General features: G+C 43.2%; 1 protein-coding gene across 1 annotated transcript; it reads right to left on the minus strand.

Annotated features, from left to right (window-relative positions):
* Positions 1–512: 512 nt before the first annotated feature.
* On the minus strand, positions 513–26,506 carry agxta (alanine--glyoxylate and serine--pyruvate aminotransferase a). Its single transcript, XM_080186347.1, has 11 exons — positions 26,210–26,506; positions 21,091–21,283; positions 18,110–18,174; positions 17,088–17,188; positions 14,331–14,401; positions 13,240–13,324; positions 8,713–8,808; positions 7,579–7,648; positions 4,132–4,227; positions 2,136–2,264; positions 513–845 (listed from the first exon to the last, which is right to left on the minus strand). Exons 1-11 carry the CDS (start codon positions 26,504–26,506, stop codon positions 738–740), a joined length of 1,311 nt encoding a protein of 436 aa, XP_080042473.1. The 3' UTR covers positions 513–737.
* Positions 26,507–27,171: the final 665 nt, after the last annotated feature.

The following is a 27,171-nucleotide window of genomic DNA, read 5'->3' on the forward strand; positions in this document are numbered from 1 at the left end:
ATTAGTGTTTATTCAGTAAATACCTGAAAATGGTTTATGTAATTTACTCAATAATATATTGAATTGATACAATGCATAACAGTCAATATGTTGAAGCCTTCCATCTTTCCAATCCCTTAATGTACCAGAGTATCCAAAAAGCAGAGTCTTTATCCTCAGGTTCCCCTCATGTTTCAGTCAGATATCCACAGTAACCTCACTGGTTTGTGTGGAAGGACAGGGATTTGGGTGCACTTCCCTTCCTTAGTTAGTGTCACTGTGTAATAATCCACTGCCCAGAATCATTCTCACCCCCTCTGCCTCTGACACACAAGCCTATCAGGGGACTGTGTTAAATCCGAGGTAAAGAAAAAAAGTGAAGACGTCCTTCAGTGTGCTTAAGTTCCCTAAGCCAAAAAGAGAATCAAATTTAATGACTAGTATTAATAGTAAGCAAATGTAAGCTTCCCAAAACTTCTTGTCTTAAATTTGGAAAAGATTCAATTTAATGGTTCTCTTCACTATGAGCTGATAGAATCCTTTGGGAATCTATATGGTGAAAGAAACTGGGGGCTAAACCAAATGGCTAGCTTTTTGGGTTGTGTTTGGTAAATTCTAGGATTTGGTACAGTTCTGTATATTCTGTTTTATCATAGCAAATGCTAAAGTAATACAATGCATGTTGTTCAAGGATTAGTTTCATGTTCTGTCATTTGATTGTTAGATCTTAGAGCCATTCTATGCCTTCCAGCCTTCACTCAGTGCTTGCTCTTCTTGCAGTGCTTGAGGGCATCCTTCAAAGCTCCGAGCACAAGATCTGCATTGGCTTTTGTGCAGTTGATGCCCATCAATCCAATCCGCAAAACCTAAACACCCAGGAAATAAATAGTCATGGATAGCATAGAAATATTAGCATAAATCCATCAATCTCATTTTCCAAATAGAGTTGCAAGGGTTGCAATTGGAGGGAGTGTAGCCTTTATGAAAGAATGTTCCATCTTCAACCTGCCATAGGACATCCTGAAGAGTTGTATATTGGACATCTTCAGGAGGTAGGGGTTAGTAGTTTAACTTTCTTGTATTTTGGAGCAATAAACTTCCCAATTTAAAAAAAAAATGGTTTTGAAGAGTCTTGACAAGACTTGGTCTTCTGCTTTGAGTCTGAATATTATCAAGAAATGTGTGTACAAAAAATTAAGTGACAATAATGACATGAACCATGCTGAGTGAAATCTAACTTTGGTGGCTAGTTTGTGAAATACTAGTAGAGGCATCCATTAACTACAGAAAGGTAGTGATTATTAAAGCCTACTCATCAAATGATTTGGAACAGTTAAGTTGGGAAATCTTGCTTGAGTGAATCAGCTTTCAAGCAAACTATAGCTGTTTACGTGAATGGACTGTTTCAAGAGAATGTTTCAACACATCAGTGTCGCATAAAACTGATGGCTGGCTGGACTGACCTCCATGTAAGATCATTTCTCAAAAGCTATGCAGCCAAGGTTAGGGACTTGCCATGTGAGAAATCCCAGGTGAAGGGAATCATATAAGCATTTTGTTGGCAATAGATAATTATCTTCAGTTTGAGCAGAATAAATGTAAGTGATCAGGTGTTTGGAAACAAATATAAAAGATTCACTAAAGGATTATATCCTTTGAAGATGTCTTCGGGTACCATGCCCTAAGCGTGTATTAGTAACCAAAGGCTACCATTTGATTATTCCATGGTTACGCTCGGCAAAGTACTCCAATGGTTTTCTGTTGCCTTGAAACTCTCCCACGCTTATACCCTGCCAGCAAATGTAATGGAATTTATAGGCTGGAAATCAACCTGTTTGACCACACCTTCCATGGTCATGGAGTCCTGGAGTGGAACTTGAGCCAAGAGCTTCTGGCTCAAAAGTAGGGACACTAACACTGTGCCACAAGACTCCTTCCCCTCTTAAGACTTAATATCAAAAACCATATCTTTCTCCAGAACCTTAGCTAGGCTTTGTGACTTCAGGCAATTAAGATCTGACTATTCAGATAGTACCCTTTCATAATTTTCTTCAGCTGCGTATGTAGACAATCCATCCCTGCATAGTAAAATAATAACACTAACATTATTGTACACCATCTTCCCTATGGGTTCACCCCCGCAATCCCCATCCTACCTTTCCAATTGTGGGCCCCAGTCCCCCAGTGACTTCAATCTGATAGTTCTTCATGATGAAATCAACAATCTCTTTCCACTCATAACCGTCTGGTACCGCAATTGTTGTGACTGTGGGGAGTCTTATGGCCTGAAGAATGAAAAATAAAGTATTTTAATACTTTTCCTCCTTGGTTGTACCATCCCATTTATCTAAATGCATGATTTTCCTTTACGATTGGACCTTCAGGTCTAGAAGTTCAATGTGCTGTGGATGGGATTTAGTTTATCAGAATTGTTTTTCATCTCCATTCCCATAAATGATTCATAATCTTAATATTTTGTTTTATTATCAATGAATTGATAAAGACTTGAAGTTATGTATTCAAGTTTATAAGTGACACAGAGTTAGTTGACACAATAATTTGTGTAGGTGGGAGCAAAGAAGTTACAAAGGAACATGGGTTACATGACTGGACACTTAGGATAAGTATGAGGTCATTCACTTTGAAATGAAAGTTAAATTGGAAAGTTAATATTGAGAGAGAAGGAACTGTGGAGGAACAAAGATTTTTGGGTTTCCAGGTACATACATTTCTAGAAGTTAGGGTAGAAAAACTAATCAAAAAGGTTACATCACTAGAAAGGAAATGGTTGAAGTGATTGAACACTTGTATTTAAATGGAATAAGGGTGACACAGTGGTTAGTAATGCTGCCTCACTGCACCAGGAACCCGGGATCAATTCCAGCCTCTGTCTGGGTGGGGTTTGCACACTCTCCCTATGTCTGTGTGGGTTTCCTCCGGGTGCTCCAGTTTCCTCCCACAGTCCAAAGATGTATGGGTTAGGTTGGTTGGCCATGCTAAATTGCTCCTTAATGTTAGGGGGACTAAATATTTGGGCGATACAGGGATAGGGCCTGGATGAGATTGTTGTCAGTGCAGGTACAATGGGCCAAATGGTCTCCTGCACTGTAGGAATTCTATTCTTTGATTCTATGATTCTAAGTACACAAGGAAGAAAGAAATATAAATATGTTAATCTGTCCAATCATGGTTAGCCGTAGTCCTCAAGGGGTTGTAGATATCTCTCTTGCTTAGACAGCAAGTCTGTGTTTTGCTGTCATCCAGTTTTTAATCTTGTCCACCCATCCAGTTCTTCTCCAACCTAATTTGTTCTTTTCTGATGTTTCCATATTGGTTGTCTCCAATTCTCACCCTGTCTTTTCCAGTAACGGTACTTTCTTTATCTCCACTTCAAAAATCAGCTATAAGTCAAATGCTGAGACTCTGACTTCCCTGCAGACAATTTTATTGATTCTTTGCTCTGCCCATCAGATTCTAAGGATCTTATGCCAGAACCACATTTAAAACATTGTAATTCTCTTCTCATTAGCCTTGTTGAAAGTGCAGCTCTCGCACTCATACTGCGCAGAGCTCCACACCAGGGATTTTGCAAGGTTTTTTTTCCAACTGCTTCCAATTCAAAAGTCGTAGCAGAGTTTAAGTACTTCAACGAATGTTGTTTGTCCAGTGCTACTCAGACATTCCTTGTCTCTCACTCAATCACTCCTTGGGTATATTTAAGGCTGAGATAGATACTTTGATCTGGAAGGGAATCAAGGGTTATGAAGAAAGGGCAGGAGAGTGAATGTGAGGAATGTCGGATCAGCCAGGGTCCTATTGAATGCTGGAGCAGGCTTGAGGGCCAAATAACCTACTCCTGTTCCTGTTTCTAATGGTCTTGTCCATCTCCCACCCCTTTACCCTTCTCTCTTCCATCTCACCATTCCTTCCCTCTCCCACCAATGCTGCCTTCCTGCTCCTACCTGCCCACTGGACAACTACATTATCTCTTGAGAATATTTACTCTCCTCAAGTTACAGCATGTTTACACTGAAGCACCCATGAATATTACCATGTACGCACTCTCTGTAATTTGACATCCCACTAATACTGAGGGGACTAATGCTTGCATGCTCGGCCCCTCAGTTTTCAGACTGCTGTGCCATTGCTTACCTTATCCTTTACAAAGAGTTTCAATCCCAGCTCTTCTATTCCTTTGTGTAGATACTCAGCATTTTCCTGGTGAAGCTTCCAGTTTTTCTCAAGGCCCTATTTATAAATAGCAATAGTTACAAAACATCAAGCTGTAAAAACAAGAATAATTCCCCACCATTTTTTTAAAACACTGTGCCATCTACAGGCAAGACCCAGAAAAACAGGTAGGATCTGAGCGGGAAGAGTCTCTCCACCTCTATCCTATCCATCCCATTCATCATCTTATATGTCTCAATGAGATCTCCCCTCATTCTTCTAAACTCTAACGAGTACAAGCCTAGTTTATTCAGCCTGTCCTCATAGCTCAACCCCCTCAACTCCGGTATCAGCCTAGTAAACCTCCTCTGCACTCCCTCCAAGGCCAAAATATCCTTGCGTAAGTACGGCGCCCAAAACTGCACACAGTACTCCAGCTGCAGCCTCACCAATGCCCTATACAGCCGCAGCAAGACCTCCCTACTTTTATATTCAATCCCCCTCACCTTCCTGACCACCTGCTGCACCTGCAGGCTGGGTTTTTGCGACTCATGCACAAGGACCCCGAGGTCCGTCTGCACCGTCGCCTGCTGCAGTTTTTAGCCACGTAAGTAATAATCTTTCCTACCATTATTCCTACCAAAGTGGACCACCTCGCACTTGCCAACATTAAATTCCATTTGCCAGTTCCTGGCCCATTCGCCCAGCTTATCTAGATCCTTCTGTAGACTCTCCACACCCTCCGCACAATTTGCCGTTCCACCAATCTTGGTGTCATCAGCAAATTTCGACACCATACACTCAGTTCCCTCCTCCAGATCATCTATATAAATGGTAAATAGCTGAGGCCCCAGCACCAACCCCTGGGGCACTCCACTAGTCACCATCCGCCAATCCGAATAACACCCGTTGACCCCCACTCTCTGCCTCCTATTTGACAACCAATCCTCTATCCACGCTAACACCCTACCCCCAACTCCATGTCCCCTGACCTTCTGCAATAACCTCTTGTGAGGTACCTTGTCAAACGCCTTCTGAAAATCAAGAAAGACCACATCCACCGGCTCTCCTCTATCCACCGCCCTAGACACATCCTCATAGAACTCCAGTAAATTTGTCAGACACGACTTCTCCTTAATGAAACCGTGCTGCGTCTACTCTATCAAGCAATTCCCCTCAAGATGCCTCGCTATTTCCTCCTTGATGACGGATTCTAACATTTTACCTACAACAGACGTTAAACTAACTGGCCTATAATTCCCTGCCTTTTGCCTGGCACCCTTCTTAAACAACGGCGTAACATTAGCCGTTTTCCAATCTTCCGGCACTTCCCCGGAATCCAGCGACGTTTGGAAAATAACCACCAAGGCATCCACTATCACCTCTGCCATTTCTTTCAGAACCCTCGGATGCATTCCATCCGGTCCTGGGGACTTGTCCACAATCAGTCCCTCCAGTCTGTCGAGCACCGCCTCTCTAGTAACAATAATGTCATTGAGACCCTCCAGTCCTACCACCTTTCCATCTCTAACACCCGGCAAATTATTCACATCCTCCTCCGTGAAGACCGAAACAAAGAAGTTATTCAAGACCTCAGCCATTTTCCCATCCCCTTCCACTAAGTCCCCCTTCTCATCCTTTAAGGGTCCAACGTTCACCCTAGCCAGCCTCTTCCTTTTTATATAAAGGACAGTAGGACTAGGGGGCACAGCCTCAAGATAAAGGGGGGGCGGTTTAGAATGGAGTTGAGGAAGAACTTCTTCACTCAAAGGGTGGTGAATCTCTAGGATTCTCTGCTCGTTGAAGTGGTGGAGGTTACCTCGCTAAATATTTTTAAGATGCGGGTTGATGAGTTTTTGATAAGAGAGGGGATTAAGGGTTGTGGGGAGAGGGCAGGAATGTGGAACTGAGCCACGACAGATCAGCCATGATCTTATTGAATGGCGGGGCAGGCTTGAAGGGCTGGATGGCCTACTCCTGCTCCTATTTCTTATGTTCTTATGTTCTTATATGGTGTAACAGGCAACAGTCGACAATCAAGCCTGGTGTTCTGTTAAAAATTAAGCAGGGATCGTGTGGCTGTTGAAGTCTGTAAGGCAAGCTTTGAATGAGGACAGTAGCAGTCGATAAATAAATGCTGCCAGATCTGCTGAGATTTTCCAGCATTTTCTCTTTTGGTTTTAGATTCTAGTATCTGCAGTAATTTGCTTTTATATAGTAGCAGTCATGACTGGGATATCTGTGCAATTCAACACTGTGATACTAGGGCCAGTAATGAAGAATGACCAGCTGGACCAGGGAGTTTCTGATATCTGTGCCTGTATTCCAGAATAAGTCAACATTCTCGTGAAATGATGGATGATAGATATTGCTCTGAAGAAAAGATGCACTTAGTTAGATACTACACTGAGTTTGAAGAGGTGGGGTTAGTGGCTGCTAGGATTGAACTCTGACACTGTCCTCAAACTGGGAAACAGTGAGTTAAATGCTGTCCTGAGGGGGTGGGGCAGCCAGTTACAGTCTGTCCTGAGGGGGTGGGGCAGTGAGTTAGAGTCTGTCCTGAGGGGGTGGGGCAGTGAGTTAGAGTCTGTCCTGAGGGGGTGGGGCAGTGAGTTAGAGACTGTCCTGAGGGGGTGGGGCAGTGAGTTAGAGACTGTCCTGAGGGGGTGGGGCAGTGAGTTAGAGACTGTCCTGAGGGGGTGGGGCAGTGAGTTAGAGACTGTCCTGAGGGGGTGGGGCAGTGAGTTAGAGACTGTCCTGAGGGGGTGGGGCAGTGAGTTAGAGACTGTCCTGAGGGTGTGGGGCAGTGAGTTAGAGTCTGTCCTGAGGGGGTGGGGCAGTGAGTTAGAGTCTGTCCTGAGGGGGTGGGGCAGTGAGTTAGAGACTGTCCTGAGGGGGTGGGGCAGTGAGTTAGAGTCTGTCCTGAGGGGGTGGGGCAGTGAGTTAGAGACTGTCCTGAGGGGGTGGGGCAGTGAGTTAGAGTCTGTCCTGAGGGGCTAATGGTTGGAATGCGAGTCTTTACAGGTAATCAAGTCTTAAAGGTACAGACAACGTGAGTGGAGAGAGCATTAAGCACAGTGCAGTAAATTGAGTTTGTGTCTTTATATGCCCTGTTTGTGAGCTGAACTCCTACTCACCTGACAAAGGAGCAGCGCTCCAAAAGCTAGTGGCTTTTGCTACTAAATAAACCTGTGAGACTTCTTCCTATGTTTACCCCAGTCGAACACCTGCATCTCCACATCCTGAGGAGCTGGGTCAGTGAGTTAAATTATGTCCTGAGGGGGTGGGGATGCAATGCATTGCTTTATGGATTATTATTATGAATCTAAGTTGTGCTGATTGGGTCTACCTTTTGCTTTCACTGCATGAAACTTTTGGAAAATCTATTCATTGCACTAACATAATGTTCATAAACTAAACAATACTCACTTCTTCTGCAAGTATTGCAAGCGCTTCTCTCAATGCAAAAAGGCCAGTAATGGGGACTGTGTGGTGGTATCTGTAAAACAGCAATGTTATTCATAATCTTTTCAGCTGGGTTAATGATTCTTATTGACACTTGGGCCATGAAAATTGTTTTTTTCCATCAAAATCCCAATTGTATTGATAAGGTTTCTACATCAGTTAAATTCTGTCTGAAGGAAGATGAATAGATCCAAACTTTCACAGCACAGTAAGTGTTGGAAAAATGACTGTTACACATTCTCTGGACTGAGGAAATGTTTAGAATGGATTTCTCATACTTTAAGGGATCTTTGAGCCATTGACTGTTGAAGCACAACTTTAAAATTAATTTGAAACTAATAGCATAAATATATATTAAGTTGGGATTGTTTGATGACACCACATTCCAACCGAACTGTTCAAAAAACAAACCAGAGCCTAACCGAGGCCCCTAAGTGAGTGAGTGACACTCAGGCACTCCGTCTTGCTTGTTTCTTGGTCCGACCCCTTCCTTCCCACCACCCTCTACTTCCCCCAATCCCTCTCCCACCTTCTTCTAACCCTCCACCCAGCCTCTATTTCTCTTCCCCAGTCATCCCATCCTTCCTCCCAGCCACCAATCTGCTCCTTCCCTCACCCACCCACCACTTGTTTTCCCCAAGCCACACTCCCCTTCTGACTGCTTCTTATTCCTTAAAAACTGCTTTAAAAACATTCCTTAAAACTGCTCCTTCCCCGCTCACCTAAGCACGGGTGGCATTGTGGCACAGTGGATAGCACTGTTATCTCGCAGTCCCAGGGACCTGGTTCAATTTGCGACCTGGGTCACAGTCTGTGTGGAGTCTGCACATTCTCCCTGTGTCTGCTTGGGGTTCCTCCCGGTGCTTCGGTTTTCTCCCACAGTCTGAAGGACGTGCAGGCTAGGGACATCGGCCATGCTAAATTCTCCCTCAGTGTACCCGAACAGGTACTGGAGTGTGGGGACTAGGGAATTTTCACTGTAACTTCATTGCAGTGTTAATGTAAGCTTATTTGTGACATGAATAAAATAAACTATTAAAAACCAGTCCTTGATTTCTAGAATATTTTCAACAATGAATAAATGGAACTCTATCTTACTTTCTTGGGTTCTCGTCACAACCCCAAATGTTTGAGAGCCAACTCATGTCAAAGTAAAGTGAAGTTGGCTTCTTCTTTCGATTAAATATTTTCTGGCTGTAAAGAAAACACACACACACCACATCTTAAAGTGGATTTTTAGAAACTGATGTAAAATATTTGTAATTATGTTCTATGAGTTTTATGAACATCTTGATGATTGTAATCACTTGCAGGCTGCTGGATATTCTTCCAGCTTTACAGATGCCAAGCCATCAAGCTATTTTTGATACAGATAGGCTGAGGAAGAGAGATTGATTGATTCTAGGAGAAAGTGAAAAGATAAATATTGCGTGGAAACAAATGGGATATGCATTCTTCCTGCTGTCTTTCTCAAACTCTGACTGAGGATTCAGTAAACTGTTGGATTTGTTGTTATTTGTTGGGAATATTGATTTTTTTTATGGGAGATTATTAAATGATGATGTCAACTCAACTATTTTACTGGAATACAAACAGGGACTCGAAACACCCAGCAAAGCCTGCACACAATGATTGAATGGCGGAGCAGATTCAATGGGCTGGATGGCCTAATTTTGCTTTGATATCTTATGGGTAAGGATATTGCTGGGTATTCAGCTATGTCACTCTAAGTTGTCACTGATCCCCTTGATTTCTGCCCCTTTCAACCATCTGTTCAACCTTTAAGAAGTAAACATGGCCCGAGGGAGGGATTTTCCGGCCCGCCACAGTGTATTTTCCAGCAACAGAGGTGGCTCACCATTGTCGCTGGTGGGATCACCACGGCTCACCTATCCCACTGCAAGGGAATCTGCCTGGGAACGGAGTCGCCTGACACAGAACCAGAAGATCCTGTTGGCTGGAAAGGCTGAAAAATTCTGTGTTGTGTTTAAAAAATATAAAATTGTGCAGGAGGGATGAAACACAAACCCAAAGTGATGGAAATTGGATCATTTCACAGTTTATGTAACAAATTCTGGATCTCATTCAAATCTGACTTAGGTCTGTTTGGACAAAGTAAACCTTTCTGCCATATGGATAAAGGAAATACTTGTGTTTATATAGCACCTTTTAGAATGTAAGGAGGTCCCAACATGCTTTACAATACTTTGAAATGTAGTCACTGGTGTAATGTAGGAAACACAAAACAACTTAGGGATAGCAACAGTATGACCAGAAAATCTACTTATTGCTGTTGATTGATTAGAGCAGTGGGTAGGATTCTCATGCTCTTCTCCATGATAATGCATAGGATTTAACCTGAGAGAACAAATGGGATCTCTATGGACATTTCATCAGAAAATTTGTACTTCCAACACCACAGCACTCCTTCAATACTGCACTAAAATGCTGGCCTGCATTATGTACTCAAGTCACTGGAGTAGGCCTGGAACCCAGAATTTCTGACTCATGAGTAAGTTGCCAATTGAGCCACACCCAACATAGAATCACCTTTAACTGATTACCTGGGAAACCAAACCAAAAACTCTGTATTCCTGCACCAGATTGCACTTCCATTGTCAGCCTCTTTCAAATTTTGTGTCCGATTTAATCCCAAGCGTAGCTTTAAACCACCATATTCCGTTCATCATCAAGGTTATTTATTACTTTCTCTGCAACTTTATCCACCTCCCTTTTTACCTCCTGCACCACAACTCAGACCAAATTTCACATATTACCTGTAGCTCTACTACCCTAACTCCCTCCGCACTCCTGACTTACACAAGTTGAAACTAGTTAATATTTTGCACAAACTACTGTTTATCCATCACCTTTGCTGACTTTCTTTGGCTCCCTATTCCTCAATTTAAAATCTCAATCCTCATTAATACACCTCTTCAAGACCTCACCCTGGCATATTCCTGCAGCTTTCTCCAGTCCTACCTTCCAGTTTGCACCTTTTGGGTTCTTGGACTTCAATTTTAACGAGTACTTTGCATCAGTATTCACAAAGGAGAAGGATGTGGTGGATGATGAGTGTAGAAAGGAGGATGTTGATATTCTAGGACATGTTGAGATAAAAAGGGAGGACAAGTTCCCAGGGCCAGATAGGGTCATCCCAGAGTACTGAGAAAGGCAAGGGAAGAAATTGCTGAAGCCTTGGCCAAAATCCTTGTATCCTCTTTAGCAATGGGTGAGGTACCAGAGGATTGGAGAGTAGCTAATATTGTTCCTCTGTTCAAGAAAGGCAGAAGATACAATCCTGGAAATTACAGGCATGTGGTGAGGAAATTATTGGAGAAGGTTCTTACAGACAGGATGTACTCACATCTGGAACAGAATAGGCTTATTAGTGATAGGCAGCATGGTTTTGTGAAGGGGAGGTATTGTCTCACAAACTTGATTGAGTTCTTTGAGGAAGTGACAAGAAAAATTGACCTGGGCAGGGCAGTTGTACACATGAACTTTAGTAAAGACTTCAGTAAGGTTCCTCATGCAGGCTGATGTAGAAGGTGAAGTCATCTGGGATTCGAGGTGAGCTGGTAGATAGATACAAAACTGGCTTGGGCATAGAAAGCAGAGAGTAGCAATGGAAGAATACTTTGCTAACTGGAGGACTTCCACAAGGATCAAGGCTGGGGCCTCAGTTGTTTGTAATGTATATAAATGACCTGGAGGAATATGTAGGTCTGATTAGTAAATTTGCAGATGATACAAAAATTGGGGACTGGCAGATAGTGAGGAAGATTGTCAGAGGATACAGCAGGATATAAATCGTCTGGAGACCTGAATTGAAAGATGACAGATGGAATTTAACCAGGACAAATGTGAGGAGACACAATTTGGAAGGTCTATTGCAAGAGGAAAGTATATAGTAAATGGTAGAGCCCTTTGAAATATTAGCATACATAGGGATCTAAGCATACAGATCCATAGTTTTCTGAAGGTGGCAACTCAGGTGGGCAAGATGGTTAAAAAGAGATATGGCAGGTTGGCTTTCATCGGTTGGGGCGTTGAGTAAAGGATTTGGAAAATCATGTTGCAGACACTGGGAGAACCTGCAAATTCTACAGTCATTCAAGACCAAAATTGAACCCAGATGCTGGAGCTGTGAGGCAGCAGTACTAACCGTGCTGCCCTGTCCTTTTTTAAGACTTTGGTTAGGCCGCATTTGGAGTATTGTGTACAATTCTGATCGCCACACTACCAGAAGGATGTTGATGCATTGGAAAGGGTGCAGAAGAGATTTACCAACAAGTTGTCTGGTTTGGAGGATATTGACTATGAAGAAAAGTTGAACAAGCTTGGATTGTTTCACTGAAGCATTGGAGGATGAGGGGGGGACTCGATCAAGGTTTTTACAAGAGTATGACAGGCTTGGATAGAGTGGATAGTGTCAGTCTTTTTCTCAGGGTCAAATGGTCAATTACTTGGGGGCATAGGTTGAAAGTGAGAAGGGGAAATTTTAACAGAGATTTTGGGGCATGTTTTGCCACACAGAGGGTGGTGAATGCCTGGAATGCGCTGCTGGAGGTGGTGGTGGAAGCACATTCTATAACAATGTTCAAGAGGCATCAGGATAGATACATGGATAGGCAGGAAATCGAGGGATATGGAGCGCATAGAGGCAAGAAAGTATTAGATTAGAGTAGCATCTGTGTCAGCAGAGACTTGGTGGGCTAAAGGGCCTGTTCTTTGCTCTTTGTTCTCTTTGTTTTCTTTTCCACCTTCGTTTCTTCCACCACGGGCAACCTTCAGCAATCTTGCCCCATCTTTCTGGAACTTTGTCCCTTCGCCAGTTGGTTACTCTTCGCACTCTGCCTTCAGTTAAAAGCCTTCTCAAATCTTTGCAGCCATCCATTCATCCAACCTCACCTCTTTTAGTGCTCCATGTTCATTCATAGAATCCCTACAGTGCCGAAGGAGGATATTTGCCCCATTGAGTCTGTACTGACTCATCCCATTGAGATCCATCCCTGTAACCCCACGTATTTACCTCACTAATCCCCCTAAACTACACATCTTGAAACAATTTTATCATGGCCAATCCACCTAACCTGCACATCTTTGGACTGTGGGAGGAAACCAGAGTATCCAGAGGAAACCCGCCCAGACACTGGGCAAATTCCACAGAGTCACCCAAGGCCAGAATTGAACCCAGGACCCTGGAGCTGTGAGGCAGCAGTACTAATTGTGCTACCCTGCTCCTTTTTTAAGAAGTGTTATGGGTCATTTGGTTAAGTGAAAGGTATTTCCTAAATACTGCTCTTGTAGTTTCAAACATGAAGATGTAAGGGATGGAAATGAAAAGCCTATGGAACTGAACATGGGAGGAGTGCTTGCTTTATGCTGGAATAAATTGGGAAGGAGAGAAGAAAGTTAATTGTAGGAATACCCAAACATCATTTCTTGGCAGTGACTCATGGTCTAGCAAGAGTCAGAAAGGGATGACAAATCTATAAGTGATCTGCGGTTGTGTATGCAATGTTCAATGGTCATCCTGGTGGTAGCAAGACAGCTTCTTGTGTATATTTAGGATCACTAAAGTAGCAGAGTGGGTATGCGAAGGAACAAACAATAAAATACCAGGCTTTGTCATTGAAGGAGAGCGGTGCTGTTCCGGGAGGGCAGTTGAGGACTTTCTGGCATCCCGAGTAAAGAATGTCAATATCTAAATGGAGATAAAAGGCTGCATCAGTCCAGCACAGAGAACTAGATACCCAGCATTGAAATTGGCCTTGGATGTTGCAAATAAATTATCTGGGATTGGGGAGTGGGGAACATTGGATTTCATATACTTGAGTAAGCTTGCTGACCCAGTTTTTGCTGGTATCATGCAGTGGTAATTACAAATGCACATAAAATGATGGGTGTACTAGTGGACGTACAGAACTTATATCTAATGAAAACATATCCACTGGTGAAAATGAGACACTATTTTTAAGTTCTTAAGCAAAACGTGTTGCTGTAATGCAGATTTGGAAATCAAGTTTGTGCCTTGTTTCCACCAACACGCCCTTTGAGCACATCTGACTTGGAAGTCAGGATTCCCCGTATAGGCCAATGACCTGACTTCCTTTAAACACTGGAGCACTTGTTGGCAATGTTCCATCTGCTGGTGACCCCAGCCACATTTCTGGTCATCAAGTTCAAGAAACATTTCTGAGGCAGTGGGGAAGGCAAACAACATGACACCCAAGTTAAAACAAGATGGGAGAGGGTGGTGGCAGGGGTAGTTGGTGGGGGGGGGGGGGGGGGGGGAGGAATAGGCTAAATTATGCTCAACTTGGAAAAGTACAATGAAGCCAGACTCCTGCCTGCTTGTCTGCCTGCAACCATCAATAGGCCATGCTCTAAATTGTGGAAATAAATAGTACTGTGGACTCTTGTATGGAAACAACGAACAGTGTCCAACCCAAAAGCCAGCAGGAAAATCAGAGCAGCACTCACACTATAACACTCTGATGAGGTTTAAGAAAGAGTGCAAACATTTTTAAATACTTTTTAGAGAGGAAACAGCCACTTTTTTGAAAAGGTGATCAATTTCCTTTGGAATGGATTATGCACAATAAGGTCCAATTTCTACACCAGACTCACAGAACAAGAATTAACGAATCAAGGGAGGCAGATGGGTTAGATGGCCTCTTCTTGTTAAAAATTTTAGGCAAAATACATACCCTGCTTATCCATATACAGAGGGGCCCCTCCCAGAGAGGCAACAGAATCGACCAGCAGCAAACAGTTATGCCTAGAAACAAGTGGACCAATATTAGAGATGCATAGAAAGCACCATCAGACCAGTTAATAAATACATTATAGGAAAGGGGATAGGGAGTGGTGGAATTCCTGAAGAATCAGAGAGGGTTGAATGATATTTTTATGTTGTGGCATTCTTTTCGTGGCGAAAAACTGCAGCAGGCGACGGTGCAGAGGGACCTCGGGGTCCTTGTGCATGAGTCGCAAAAACCCAGCTTGCAGGTGCAGCAGGTGGTCAGGAAGGCGAATGGGATGCTGGCCTTCATAGCGAGGGGGATTGAATATAAAAGTAGGGAGGTCTTGCTGCAGCTGTATAGGGCATTGGTGAGGCCGCAGCTGGAGTCTGTGTGCAGTTTTGGGCGCCGCACCTGCGCAAGGATATTTTGGCCCTGGAGGGAGTGCAGAGGAGGTTTACTAGGCTGATACCGGAGTTGAGGGGATTGAGCTATGAGGAGAGGCTGAATAAACTAGGCTTGTACTCGTTAGAGTTTAGAAGAATGAGGGGAGATCTCATTGAGACGTATAAGATGATGAATGGGATGGATAGGATAGAGGTGGAGAGACTCTTCCCGCTCAAAAAAGACAGTAGGACTAGGGGGCACAGCCTCAAGATAAAGGGGAGGCGGTTTAGAACGGAGTTGAGGAGGAACTTCTTCACTCAAAGGGTGGTGAATCTCTGGAATTCTCTGCCCGTTGAAGTGGTGGAGGCTGCCTCGCTAAATATTTTTAAGAAGCGGGTTGATGGGTTCTTGATAAGAGAGGGGATTAAGGGTTATGGGGAGAGGGCGGGAAAGTGGAACTGAGCCACGACAGATCAGCCATGATCTTATTGAATGGCGGGGCAGGCTCGAAGGGCTAGATGGCCTACTCCTGCTCCTATTTCTTATGTTCTTATGTCATCTCTGAGCATTATTTTCTATAGCATCACTTAGCATTATTTCCCATACAAATTGAGCATGGTGTTGAGTATTCATGTTACTGGACTAAAAGCTCAGAGACTGAGTTTAAGTCCCACCATAATAAATTCAACCATTCCAGGTATTTATAGGGTGATATTGGGCATAGAAGCAACTGCATTCTTGTCCCAGATAGTTTTTTAGGTCCCTACTCAGCCTGGTCTCCAAGTTACTTCAATTTCACAGTATGACCAAAATTTACATGGCGTGGTGGGGGTCCCAATGATGGGCCCTGAAAGCTGTGGGCAACATTTAACGGATAGATGCTGGTACCCAAGAACTGCCAGCCAATCAGAGGGTCTGCAGTTCAGCAGTGCCACTGGGAGTGGCGGTGACTCCGAGGACTGTATATGGAACAAGAGGATGCCATGGGACCAGACCATCCTCAGAGTCAGGTAAGTTGGGGTCTGAATGGGTGGATCAATGAGGGCAGAGGGGTAAGGTTATTGCAACATTGTAAACAGATATTTACCTAAGAAAAGTGGATAATAATAGGGCATAGAATTTCAGGAGTTAAAGCAAAAATGGTAAAAGTTCAGAAGTGAAGATGAGGGTAAATTTTGCATTTACTTTCTAAAAGAGTAAGAAATGTCATTAAGAGGATCCCCTAAAACAGATAATTCAGATAAGAAAAGATCAAAAGGAAAAAGCAGTACATCAATGGCAGAGTTCATCCTGTACAGAGATCTGGTTCAAGGTCACAGTCACACAGCAAGAAGCTGTGTTCACTCCCAAACCAGCAAGTGCCTGGAGAAACAGTGTTTGAACAGCCACTTTGTCTCTATTTTAAGCCAGAAGCAACCCAACAAGAGATGCAGGTACTGACTGTGGTAACTATTACTGGATTTTGTTTAAAGTTTAAATAATTATGGGATGTTGTTTGCGTAGGTTTAGCATTGACATTAGGAACATAGACAGATTTGGAACTGGGTCAATTTAAATGTATTGTGTATAGCTTCTAATGTAGTTAAGTGTATATTTATAGTTACCTTCCTTGTATGTTTTACTGTTTAATAAACATTTATTTGTTTGATTATTACAACAAGACTGGAACACTCTTCCTTGGTGTTCACATGTTTCCTTACGTTATACAAATAGCAAAAAATACAGTTTGGAACCAGCATTCCAAGTGTCCCTTCTGGAATGTCGCTTACCCTAGCTGGGTTCTTAACAAGGGGGATTAAGAGCAAATGTGTAGCTGGTGGGGGGTGACACCTTTAACAGACCTTTGATCAACAGAAGCAACAGAGTGGAAGAAAGACAGCAAATCCTTTGGAACCTCTGAATTAACAACAAATGAAAGATGAGCCATCAACTAAATTTGAGAGTAAATTAGATAACCTTGAACAATATAAAGGCAACAAATCCCAAAGCAATGCCAAACTTGCTCTTGAGGTATAAATGTCATTTAGCTATACTGACATTTATCTATATGTTCTATAGGTTAGGCTGAAGTATCCAAGGTGTGGAGCTAACAGCAGCTTTGATAACTTTAAGCAGTGTTGATGCATAATATAGAGGGGGAATCCCCTTTGGAGAGGGGATGAATGGAGCAGTTACTGCAGGGACAAGAAGACAACAGGTGGGATTTACTTTCAGAAAATGCTGGCAGTCTTGTAGTATTTTTAGTCAATAGCAGGGAAACTGGGGGCAACAAAAGTTGAAGATTGTAGAGCTCTGGTGACAGAGTTGAGCCAGCATTGAGTAATTGCACATACTCACTTGTGACAGAGAGGTCCTATCCCGTCCATTTCCTGAACCACACCCGAGGAGGATTCCCCATGTGTGATGAAAAACAGAACGGGTTTATGCTGCATCAGAGCCTGTGAAGCAAAGCAAATCCTTTACTTGGCATCTGCCATGGGAGGTCACATTAACCGTGAGGTAATTGGATCCTTCCTTCTCAGTCTCACTTCTGCCCATTCATCGTTCATCCTGCTAACATCACAAATCATTTCCCTGTACTCTTAAGTGGTTATTATATTAATTTCCCTGTCAATGGAACTCGAGTCATTCCCTAACCATGTGAGCAATGGCAACAAAACATCAGTGATGTTTTGGGCTAAAGAGGGGAAAGCTCTCTACTTATGGATCAATGTTTGAGGGTAGTGGAATGGGTTACCTCAGCTCTGATGAGTGAAAGATCATCCAAGTTTCAGTACGAGTCGAGCAGTCATGAGCTCAGTGTTATACAGTTGATTTCAGGTAAACTCAACTGCTGTTCTTGGCCATCATTTGAGCAGCTAACCCTCAGTTGCAAACCCTCATGTCAGCATTGTTGAATCCCTAGGAAAGGGGCTGATAGATGACTAATCACATCAGAATACAAACACTTTGATGATCCAGAAATTTCAAGTTAAGGCCGTAATGTAAGGTGAGGGAGAGAGCCAGTTCTTTCAGTCTGGGCATACTCATGTATTGACCAGTGGGTGGCACTGTAGCATGCCTATCCAACCCCACTGAACTGACTGTTCAGTCAGTCAGGGAACTAATGGAGATCGTCTCAAGGTGGTGAACCTTAAAAAACGACAGTCTCAATGATTTAAGAGACTCAATAGTCAGTCTGCACCACTGTGTCTGCATAACTATCACAAAATTTCCACTTCCACTTGCAAGGGAGGGAAAAAAAGCGCAAACTCAAACACACACACACACACACACACACACACAAGCACATGCATTCAGACAGTAACACACACAAATACACTTGTGTACTGCGCACAGGCAGGCACACAGATACAAACCTGCTCAACTTCTTGCAAGGTGAAATTTTCCCCGGGTGGTTTTACAAATCTCCTGACATCGCCGCCTTAAATGTAAAGTGAAAGGGTAAAGTGAGTGTGTAGCGTATGTAGAGCCTTGTGCCAGAGTGACATAATGGTGATACAATGTTCTGGCTGCTGTCAAGCAAATAAAAATCACAAGATTTTGAAAGCTGAATATCTTACTTATTCACCATCTGATTTCAATTATACTTACATGCACAAGTCCACTTTGGCTAAACTGTGGGTTTGTTCAGCCAATAACATGGCCAATAAGGTTGTGATGAGTGGGATCTATGCCATGGCATAGTTACAATAATCGGTAGTAAAAGCAGAAAGTGCTAGAAGTACTCAGCAGGCCAGGCAGCAACTATGGAGAGAAACAGAGGGCCGGACTCTCCAATCCTGCCGATGTCTACGGTGTATTGTGTGACTTGTCCGTCCTGCCGCCAGGAAACCCACTGCGAAATGTCACTTTCAGCGGTACAGAGGATCCCGCCAGTGGGAAGGGCTGGAAAATCTGACCCAGGTTGACAACCTTTCATTAAAGAAAGGTTGAAATTTAAGAGTTTTTAAGCCAGTGCTGGAAGAGGGAAAGGAGCAGGAAGAACAAGAGAGAATGTCTGCGTATTTATATAGCACCTTAGCATAGCTAAGTGTACCAAAGTGTTTAACAGGAATGCTATCAAACCAAGTCTAACACTGAGTTTTACAAGAAGATATTACGGCAGGCGATCAGGAACAAGGCCTTAAGGAGCAACTTAAGGCATCAGAGATGGAGAGAGGCAAGTTAGGTTTGCAAACTGTGATGAAATGTATGCCTGGAGGTTTCATCACATGACTTTCTCCCATGCTACAGCCATTCATTGGACAACACACCCATCCTTGTGGTGCACTACCTTCCTATGGCAATTGGAAAGCAAAACAACTCATGATGCTCAGATGATGCTTACCTGTCAGTCAAACAGACTTTATTGTCTCATTTTCATTACTTTATACCTCATAAATAGAGATGTTTGAAGAAAATTGTTTTTAAATTATTTTTTAATGTTTCAGTGATTTTTCTCTGGGGTTGCACACAGCAGTGTGCTGGAAATTGATCTTCAATTCCTGGCAAAGTGGTCAAAATTCTAGAGCTTGGGGCCTAGCCAGTTGTCAACAAATTCATAATGCAAGATCTTCTAACCTGAGAAGTACTTCTGAGGGATGTGTCAGAGTCTAAGGCCTGATTCTACCGGCACGGCTGCCCAAGGCTCATAGTGTCGCACCTGAGACCAAGGGAGAATGCCGTTCTGCAAGCCTCACCCGCCCCGATTTTGGGGTGGCTGTGCCAGTAAAATCAAGGCCTAAGAGTGACTTAGCAACGATTGCAAATCAGAGGGCGGGAAGTCTGGGCTAAGCCAGCTTACTTTTAAGGTATGAACACCCAATGAAAAAAGTAGGTAAAAAGTGAGTGTTTACATGCTGTCACCATTATGTTATTTCTGTTTCAGTAATGTGAATAATTCCAAGTTTCAAATGAAGTCTTCCCTGTTTGCCCCAGGTCTGAAGCTGTAACCACCTCCTTGTTTCTCACACCCCCTGACAGCAGCAGTCCCAGGCCACTCGCCCACTCAGTCCGCACCCCAATTTACAACCTCCTCATTTCTCTCCCATCCCTAGTCTTCTAACACTAGACTACCTGTGTCTGCTATCTCCCAGGCCACTACCAGGACTCTCGCTGTTGTTCAATCCAGCACTATGGAAATAGTTTTACAAAATTCGAAAGTCTTTATGGACAGAACACCTCAGGCATTTGTTTTGCCTACTTCCTCCTAACACAAGCCCACCCTCTTGCTCTTGTGGTACGGTGGCATTGTGGCTAGCACTGCTCCTCACAGCAGCTGGGACTCAGGTTCAACTTTGGCCTTGCTGACTGGCTGGGTAGAATTTGTATGTTCTCTCCGTATCTGCATGGGTTTCCTCTGGGTGTTCCAGTTGCCTCCCAAGTCCGAAGATGTGCAGGTTCGGTGGACTGGCCATGCTAAATTTCCCCTTAGTGTCTCAAGGTGTGTAGGTCAGGGTGATTAAAGGGGTAAATATGCGGAGTTACAGGTATAGGGTTGGGTAAGGTACTCCGTTGGAGAGTCAGTGCAGAATCAATGGGCTGAAAGCCTTCTTCTGCATTGTAGGGATTCTGTCTTCTACGTCATTTGGCTTGCCGGAACATTACACTGACACCAAATCCATAATCCTTTCCATCCTTGGCCTCAGTTTCTTTCCCACCGGTACAGATCACAGAAGCTGCCAAGCTGGGACTCCTTGCTGAATCTTACAGCTATATTGAGCCTAGCAAAAGTGGAGAGTCATCTCTTCACTGTAGAAATGTGCGATGTACAGAAAGGGAGAAACTATCAGCTAGTATGTGAGCTAAACAGCAGGTAGAGAGACATGAGACAGATGATAATGAAGGAAAGGATTCTTACAGAAAGAGGGAGAGGGAAACACATGGGACTGTAATCTCCAAGCTCCAGCGCAATATAAATGGGGAGATATCCCTAAAAATGCGCAAGAGGACCCACCCACTTTTGCCACAGTGGTTCCCCGATAATGTTTGCACAGCAATTGTCCCAACTGCAAACACCCTCTGGGCAATTGCCCTGTACTGGAAACCATCCTGAAATGTGATTTAAGTTCCAAACTTTGAATGGCTCCAACTGTGACACACCAATAGTTACCCAGAAAAGGTTAGAAGAATTAAAACCACTTTTAAATTCTGGGTAACTATTACACTGATCACCCCCTGACAACCAATCTTGGGGTCTTCCACCAGTCCTGCTCAGCCTTCACACGTCCACCCCATAGCACTCTGTTGCACTGGTACAGCAATGGGAGTACTTATTTCTTAAAATAGAGAGGAAAGTTGAATTCGGATGCCCACATTACACATCATTTAACAAGGAAGGAAGACATAAAACTCATACCAATCCTCTCAGTGATGTCTGCTGCTCTTTCACCCCACACACCATGAATTCCGATTAGTACCACTTCTCCTGGCTCCACCACATTAATTAAGGCTGCTTCCATAGCGGCGTGCCCTGAGCCACTGATTGCCAGAGTCATGTTGTTAGTGGTTTGAAAGGCATACTGTATCCCAGCCTTTATCTCGTTCATAATCTGCACCAAAAGAAAATAGTGAGACATTCAACAGGAGCTTCAGAAATAGTTCATAAACCAGTTAAACTATACTTAAGGCCAAAAGTAAACTGGAAATTTGGAAAATCTAAAAACATAGAAAAGTCTCAAGTACTGTTGGAAAGAAAAGTGGAGTTTTGGCGTTCCTGGAATGAACAACCACAGATATAAGTAATAGACCTAGTTCAGGAGAGACTTATTTAGAATCGGTTGTACAAAAATCTGGTTACATAACATGGGCTTCCCGCTGGGGATGCCACAGCAATCGTGCATCTCTGGTCGCAGGATTTCCAGTGCCACCAGCTCTGCACCAGAAATTGGGGTGGGGCTGAATAAATTATGCAAGTGAAAAGCACAAGCATTTTTAAAAGGTATGAAATGTAATTGTTGATGTTCAGAGAAATTGCTTCTAGGCCTTTTAGCTAAAATCAAGTGTCAGATCATGCCCAAGATGGGGTGCAATGCCTTATTCTGTCAGCTTGGATCTTGTATGTCTCTCTTGTGGGTATCACGAATTGGATTCAATTGGACTTTGAATTTGGTTTTTGGAGCAAACAAGCAATAGATTTAGATCTGCCCAATCCACTCGAAGCATTGGCTTTGTAACTTTAAGAATGGAGTAAAAAAAATTTAAAATTCAGAGAAATACAGGTGTGCTTGTGAAAGGAACTCAGAAAATTGGTGTGAAGGGATAACAAGCAATTAGGAAGGCAAATGCATATTGCCCTTTACTAGAGTACAAGAATAAGGAAACCTTCCTACAGGGTTTTGATGAAGCCACACTTAGAGCACTCTATGCAGTTCTGATTTCCATATTTAAAGAAGGACAGGTGGGATTCTCCCAAAAAAATGTCGAATTTGCGTAAAAACTGGAGTAAATCCCATTGATTTTTCAGCGGGAGTTTCAAAATGAATCTCCCACACTCTGCGCACTACAGAGTGCACTAGCATGAATCTGATTAAAAATCAGTGGGCAGGGCCAATTCCTGCTGGAGAGGCCGGCAGCATAATGCTGAAAGGGCCATTGCGCATGCGCTGATCTGTCAGCACTGAGATCAGCACATGCTCAGTAGCTCCGCACTGCTGGCCTTGCTATCGCTGGCCAGCCCTGTGACCTTCGCATTGTGTGTGACCCCCTCCTCCACCCCCTGGTTGCTGGCCTCCCTGATGTTAAAGACTCCTGGTGGCGGTGAGAGGTTAGCGGGCCCAGATACTTCAGTTCTGGCCAGCTAATCATATGCTAATAATCATTTACATAATTTATTCGGCCCACCCCAATTTCTGGTGCAGAGCTGGTAGCACTGGAAATCCCATGACCAGAGACGCATGGAGGCTGTGGCATCCAGCAGAAGTCTGCTTCACAGCCTACGCTTGAGTCTCCCGGCCCCGCTGTGGGCTCAGAAAATTTCCCCCAATATATTTGCACTGGAGGCAATACAACAAAGGTTCGCAAGATTGGTGCCTCAATAAGATGGTTGTCTATGATGAAATGCTGGGTAAATTGGGCCTATACTCCCAGGAGTTTGGAACATATTGAAACACAAATGGTTCTGAAGGAGCTTGAGAGCGTTGACATTAAGAGACTTGGGAATCTAAAATATACGGCCATGAATTCAGGATGAAGACTGAGATAAGAACAAATTTCTTCACTCCTAGGTTTTGAATCATTCAAATTTGCTATCGAAGAGGATTGTGTATGTTCTGTCGCTGACTATGTTTAAGGCAGAGTTAAAGAAACTTTTGATCTCTTAGGAAATCAAGGAATACTTGAATTAAATCCCAAGATCAGTCATGATCATACTAGATGGCGCTGCAGGCTGGAGGGACCAAATGGTCTACTCCTACTCTTACCTCATATGTTCTTGGACTGAGGTGGAGGAAGGTCTTCTTGGCATGCCTGAGGGCTGGCACCTGTTTCTTCAGATGCTATTTCTATGTTTGGTGGATCTATGCTTCTACCTCTGGGATGCAAGGATTCAGTGTGCAGACATTACTCTCTGAAGATCATAAACATCAAGCACTTTGCTGGTCAGTGGCATCTATTAGACATCAAACAGCATTCACCCCATGAATTTCTGTCCACCAAAACCTTGGGGACTATGCATGCAATTTATTGGTGTGATCTCACCACCAGTCCAAAGATGAACAAGGTAAGCGAAGCTCCATGTAAGGTGTAGTGCTGTTGTCACTAGACTAATAATCCAGAGACCCAGGGTATTATCCTGGGGAGGGAGTTTGAATCTCACCATGGCATGTGGTGAAATTTGAATTCAATAAGTAAAATCTGGAATTAAAAATCTAATGATGACTTTGAAGCTGTTGTCAATTGTTACGAAAACACATCTGGTTCACTAATGTTCTTTAGGGAAAGAAATCTGCCATCCTTACCCAGCCTGTGACTCCAGACCAACAACAATGTGGTTGACTCTTAGCTGCCTTCTGAAATGACCTAGCATTTTTTTATTAAATAGTAATATGCAACTGAAAGGTAGGTTACTCGGGTGTGTGTCTGTTGGTTTATAAAGGCAGCGTTTTCAAATGAATGGTATTTCAACATCAACAAAGTAGCATCATGCAAAATCAAAAGCTCATTCAAGATTGTGAAGAGCAAGTTTTGACTGATTTCAATCCAAGGGCAATTAGGGATGGGCAATAAATGCTAGCCCAGCCAACAATGGCCACATCCCCTGAACAAATAAAAAAAAGTCAGAAGCCAGTAAATGAAATATTTACCTTCACATTTTCAAACAGTACTTATTATACTAGATAAAACCATTTTTTTATTAAATCGCAATAAGCAACTGAAAGATAGGCTACTCAGGTGTGTGCCTGTTGGCTTATAAAGGCCACGGTTTTCAAATGAGTGGTATTTCAACATCAGCAAAGTTGCATTATACAAAGTCAAAAACTCATTCCAGGTGGTGAAGAGCAAGTTTTGACAGCTGTCAAGAACTGTCTCTTTACAGGGGCAGTGGTCACCAACAGAATGGATAGCGGGCAGTTGATACAATGCGGCAGTGGCTTCGGACTCATTCGAGAAATAGCCAAAATGACGTAGGTATTCAGGATCAGTTCATAAGGGTGTGAAGGAATGAAGGGTTTGTCATATAACAGGCAGTTGAGAAGTCTGGGTCTATACTCGATGGAGTTTAGAAGGATGGGGGGGATCTAATTGAAACTAACAGAATACTGAGAGATCTAGATAGAATGGATGTGGAGATGATTTTTCCATTAGTGGGAGAGATTAGAACTCAAGGCACAATCTTAGAGTGAAGGGACACCCCTTTAAAACTGAGGTGAGGGGGAATTTCTTCAGCTAGTGTGTGGTGAATCTGTGGAACTCATTGCCACAAAGGGCTGTGGAGGCCAGGTCATTGAGCGTCTTTAAAACAGAGATAAATAGATTCTTGATCAATAAGGGGATCAAGGATTATGGGGAGAAGTCAGGAGAACAGGGATGAGAAAAGTATCAGCCATCATTGAATGGCAGAACAGATTTCATGGGCCGAATGGCCTAATTCTGCTCCTATATCTTATTGTCCATGGTCGTCTGAAGAAATTGGTTCTTCAGAACTTATCACATGAATCTCTGAATTTAGGCTTTAGGCTTCAATAATTCTGGGCATCATGGAAACAAAGTATAAATGTTAAATGAAGAAAGCTTGTGTTAGTTATAAAACAGAATTGAAACAAAAAACAATGGAAATACACAAAGAGTCAATGGCCAGAATTTTACTGTCCGGCCTACCTCGCAAATCAGAGCAGATGAGGAGTGGACCATAGGAAGGTATGTTTTCCTTTAGTGAGAGTTTATAGTTTCGAGACGAGTGAGGCTGTAAAATCCTGCCCAAGACCCAACCGATGAAGGAGAGGTGTTCTGAAAGCTTGTGCTACCAAATAAACCTGTTGGACTTTAACCTGGTGTTGTGAGACTTCTTACTGTACCTACCGCAGTCCAATGCCAGCATCTCCATTTTGAAGACAAAAGACAGATTTTCATGTCTGAGCAGGACCCTTCAACTGAAGCACAGGAAAAATGTCTTCCTTCAATTGAAATAAGGGGACCAGCGGTGGAGGAGTGTGGGGAATGGGATGCTATCATTTTAACATAATTCCCTGGGGAGGAATCCCACAGGATTGGGTAGAATGCTAGTTTTACACCCCATCTAAAATTCATCTCTATTGGTTCAAGTGAAGAGTAAAACTAGCAAAACACGCAATCTGTAATTTTATTGACAGTGGTGAGAGGTGGAAATTATTCATAAAATTACCCCCTTCTCTCCACACCTTCTCCCCCATGTATCTCTCCCCCAACTCTCTCTCTCAATACCCCCTCACCCACCCTCGTTAAATGGCAAAAAGTAAATGTGTGATCCACTGAAATGATGATGAGGGAGAGATAGGTGAATGAGGATTGAAACAATGAAAGACTAAAAAAATGGTCTTGGATAGCTCAAAAGAGGATTATTTGTTATTCCTCTGTCTGCTATCTAAGCTGTCAATGACAATGGATTAAAATATGGGCAGAGTATATGGACAGAGTACCATTGCTGCCTCTTTTGTAGCTACCCCATAAGATAAATTCCTTTGAGGAATTGATAGACAATTTTAACATCTTTCAATGCCTTTTTTCAAAAAGGTTCCATTGAAAATCTCTCTGACCCTTATCTGCACAAACTTTAGCTCAATGTATTTATATGTATTTTTTAAAATAACCCAACTTGTTGGCCTTTGCAATTTCCTGCATGTCAACACCCCACTTATCTTGCTATTTGCAAAAGATTTACTTACCTTCAGCACTTCATCACATTCTCAGAAAGACCCTAAACTTTGCATTGCTTTCAAGAGCAAATACCCTTCGGAAAGAAAGATGGAGAAGTAGAGAAAAATAGCAATAAAGGGGCTTACCTCAAACATTTCAGCATGCATGTGTCCAATCACCTGCTTGCCCCCTGCCTCTTGGACCCGGGAGGAGATATTGGAGGGGCCTGGTCCCAGCAGTAGTCTTTTGGGGACAACAAGAGGTTTCAGGAGCGCCTGGGGTGGAGGGACCGTCAGCTCGGCGTAAGCTGACATGTTGCGGCTAAAAGCTTTGCACTGGGAGCCCAACTGCACCAGGGAAGCAGAGCTTCGTTCACCCTGAGCCAGGAGGCTACAGCTCGTCAGATGAGCTAGGAGAGACCTTCGAAGTACAACCCCTGACATTGCTAAAAATCTTCCACTGCCACACACTCAGCAATCACCTGTGCAATTGGGCCTTTGATGATTTCTGGAGGCTATTTTTTGTTTGCAATGGAAGGGAAAGGTCTATGGCCTCATGGACACCAATGAGCACACCCTGACCTTCCAGCTCCAACACACCGGAAAAGTTTTAAAAATGTTCAAGTCTGCTCCACAAGTCCCACAATCTGCTCACTTGAACAGAAATCCAAGGAGGAAGTGGAGCTGGTCAGATCTCCAAGAAAAAGAATTATCTGGCGTCCTTGTCAATAAATAACCGGAATTGAAAGAGACATTTGTATTAATGGTTAATACTTGTCAACATATCCAGTTATACATTGTTAACCAGTAAATTAGATCAGCCTCTTTCAGAGTCCCAATCTGTGATCCACTCTGAAGATTACGATTGCAATGTCAGAAATGGGTTAATTTGTCAAAGCCATTTGTATTTTTATGGAATGAATTCAAAGATAACTGGCATGTTTTTCTGCAAGTCAAGTGGTCAGGTGTTTGCTTGTCATGTCGGTCACCGACTGGCAGAAAGAGGCAGTGAGCTGGAGATTGCAACTGACTGGCTGCTGATTGCAGGAGGGGAGAAGGGTGAATGGACTGGAGCTTGGATAGCACAGCTCAGTAGTGCCCTAGCAAGT

Source organism: Carcharhinus amblyrhynchos, chromosome 3 (genome assembly GCF_965287045.1).
Source record: "Carcharhinus amblyrhynchos chromosome 3, sCarAmb.v2.hapA, whole genome shotgun sequence".
Taxonomy (NCBI): Eukaryota; Metazoa; Chordata; class Chondrichthyes; order Carcharhiniformes; family Carcharhinidae; genus Carcharhinus; species Carcharhinus amblyrhynchos.

Excerpts from the sequence above, each read along its gene's own strand:
- agxta (XM_080186347.1), bottom strand. The coding sequence starts at position 26,506 with ATGTCAGGGGTTGTACTTCGAAGGTCTCTCCTAGCTCATCTGACGAGC. Across the intron at positions 18,175-21,090 it reads AGACATCACTGAGAGGATTG|GCGGCGATGTCAGGAGATTT; the intron begins GTATGAGTTTTA and ends TTTACATTTAAG. Across the intron at positions 17,189-18,109 it reads CCTTGCAAGAAGTTGAGCAG|GCTCTGATGCAGCATAAACC; the intron begins GTTTGTATCTGT and ends TTTGCTTCACAG.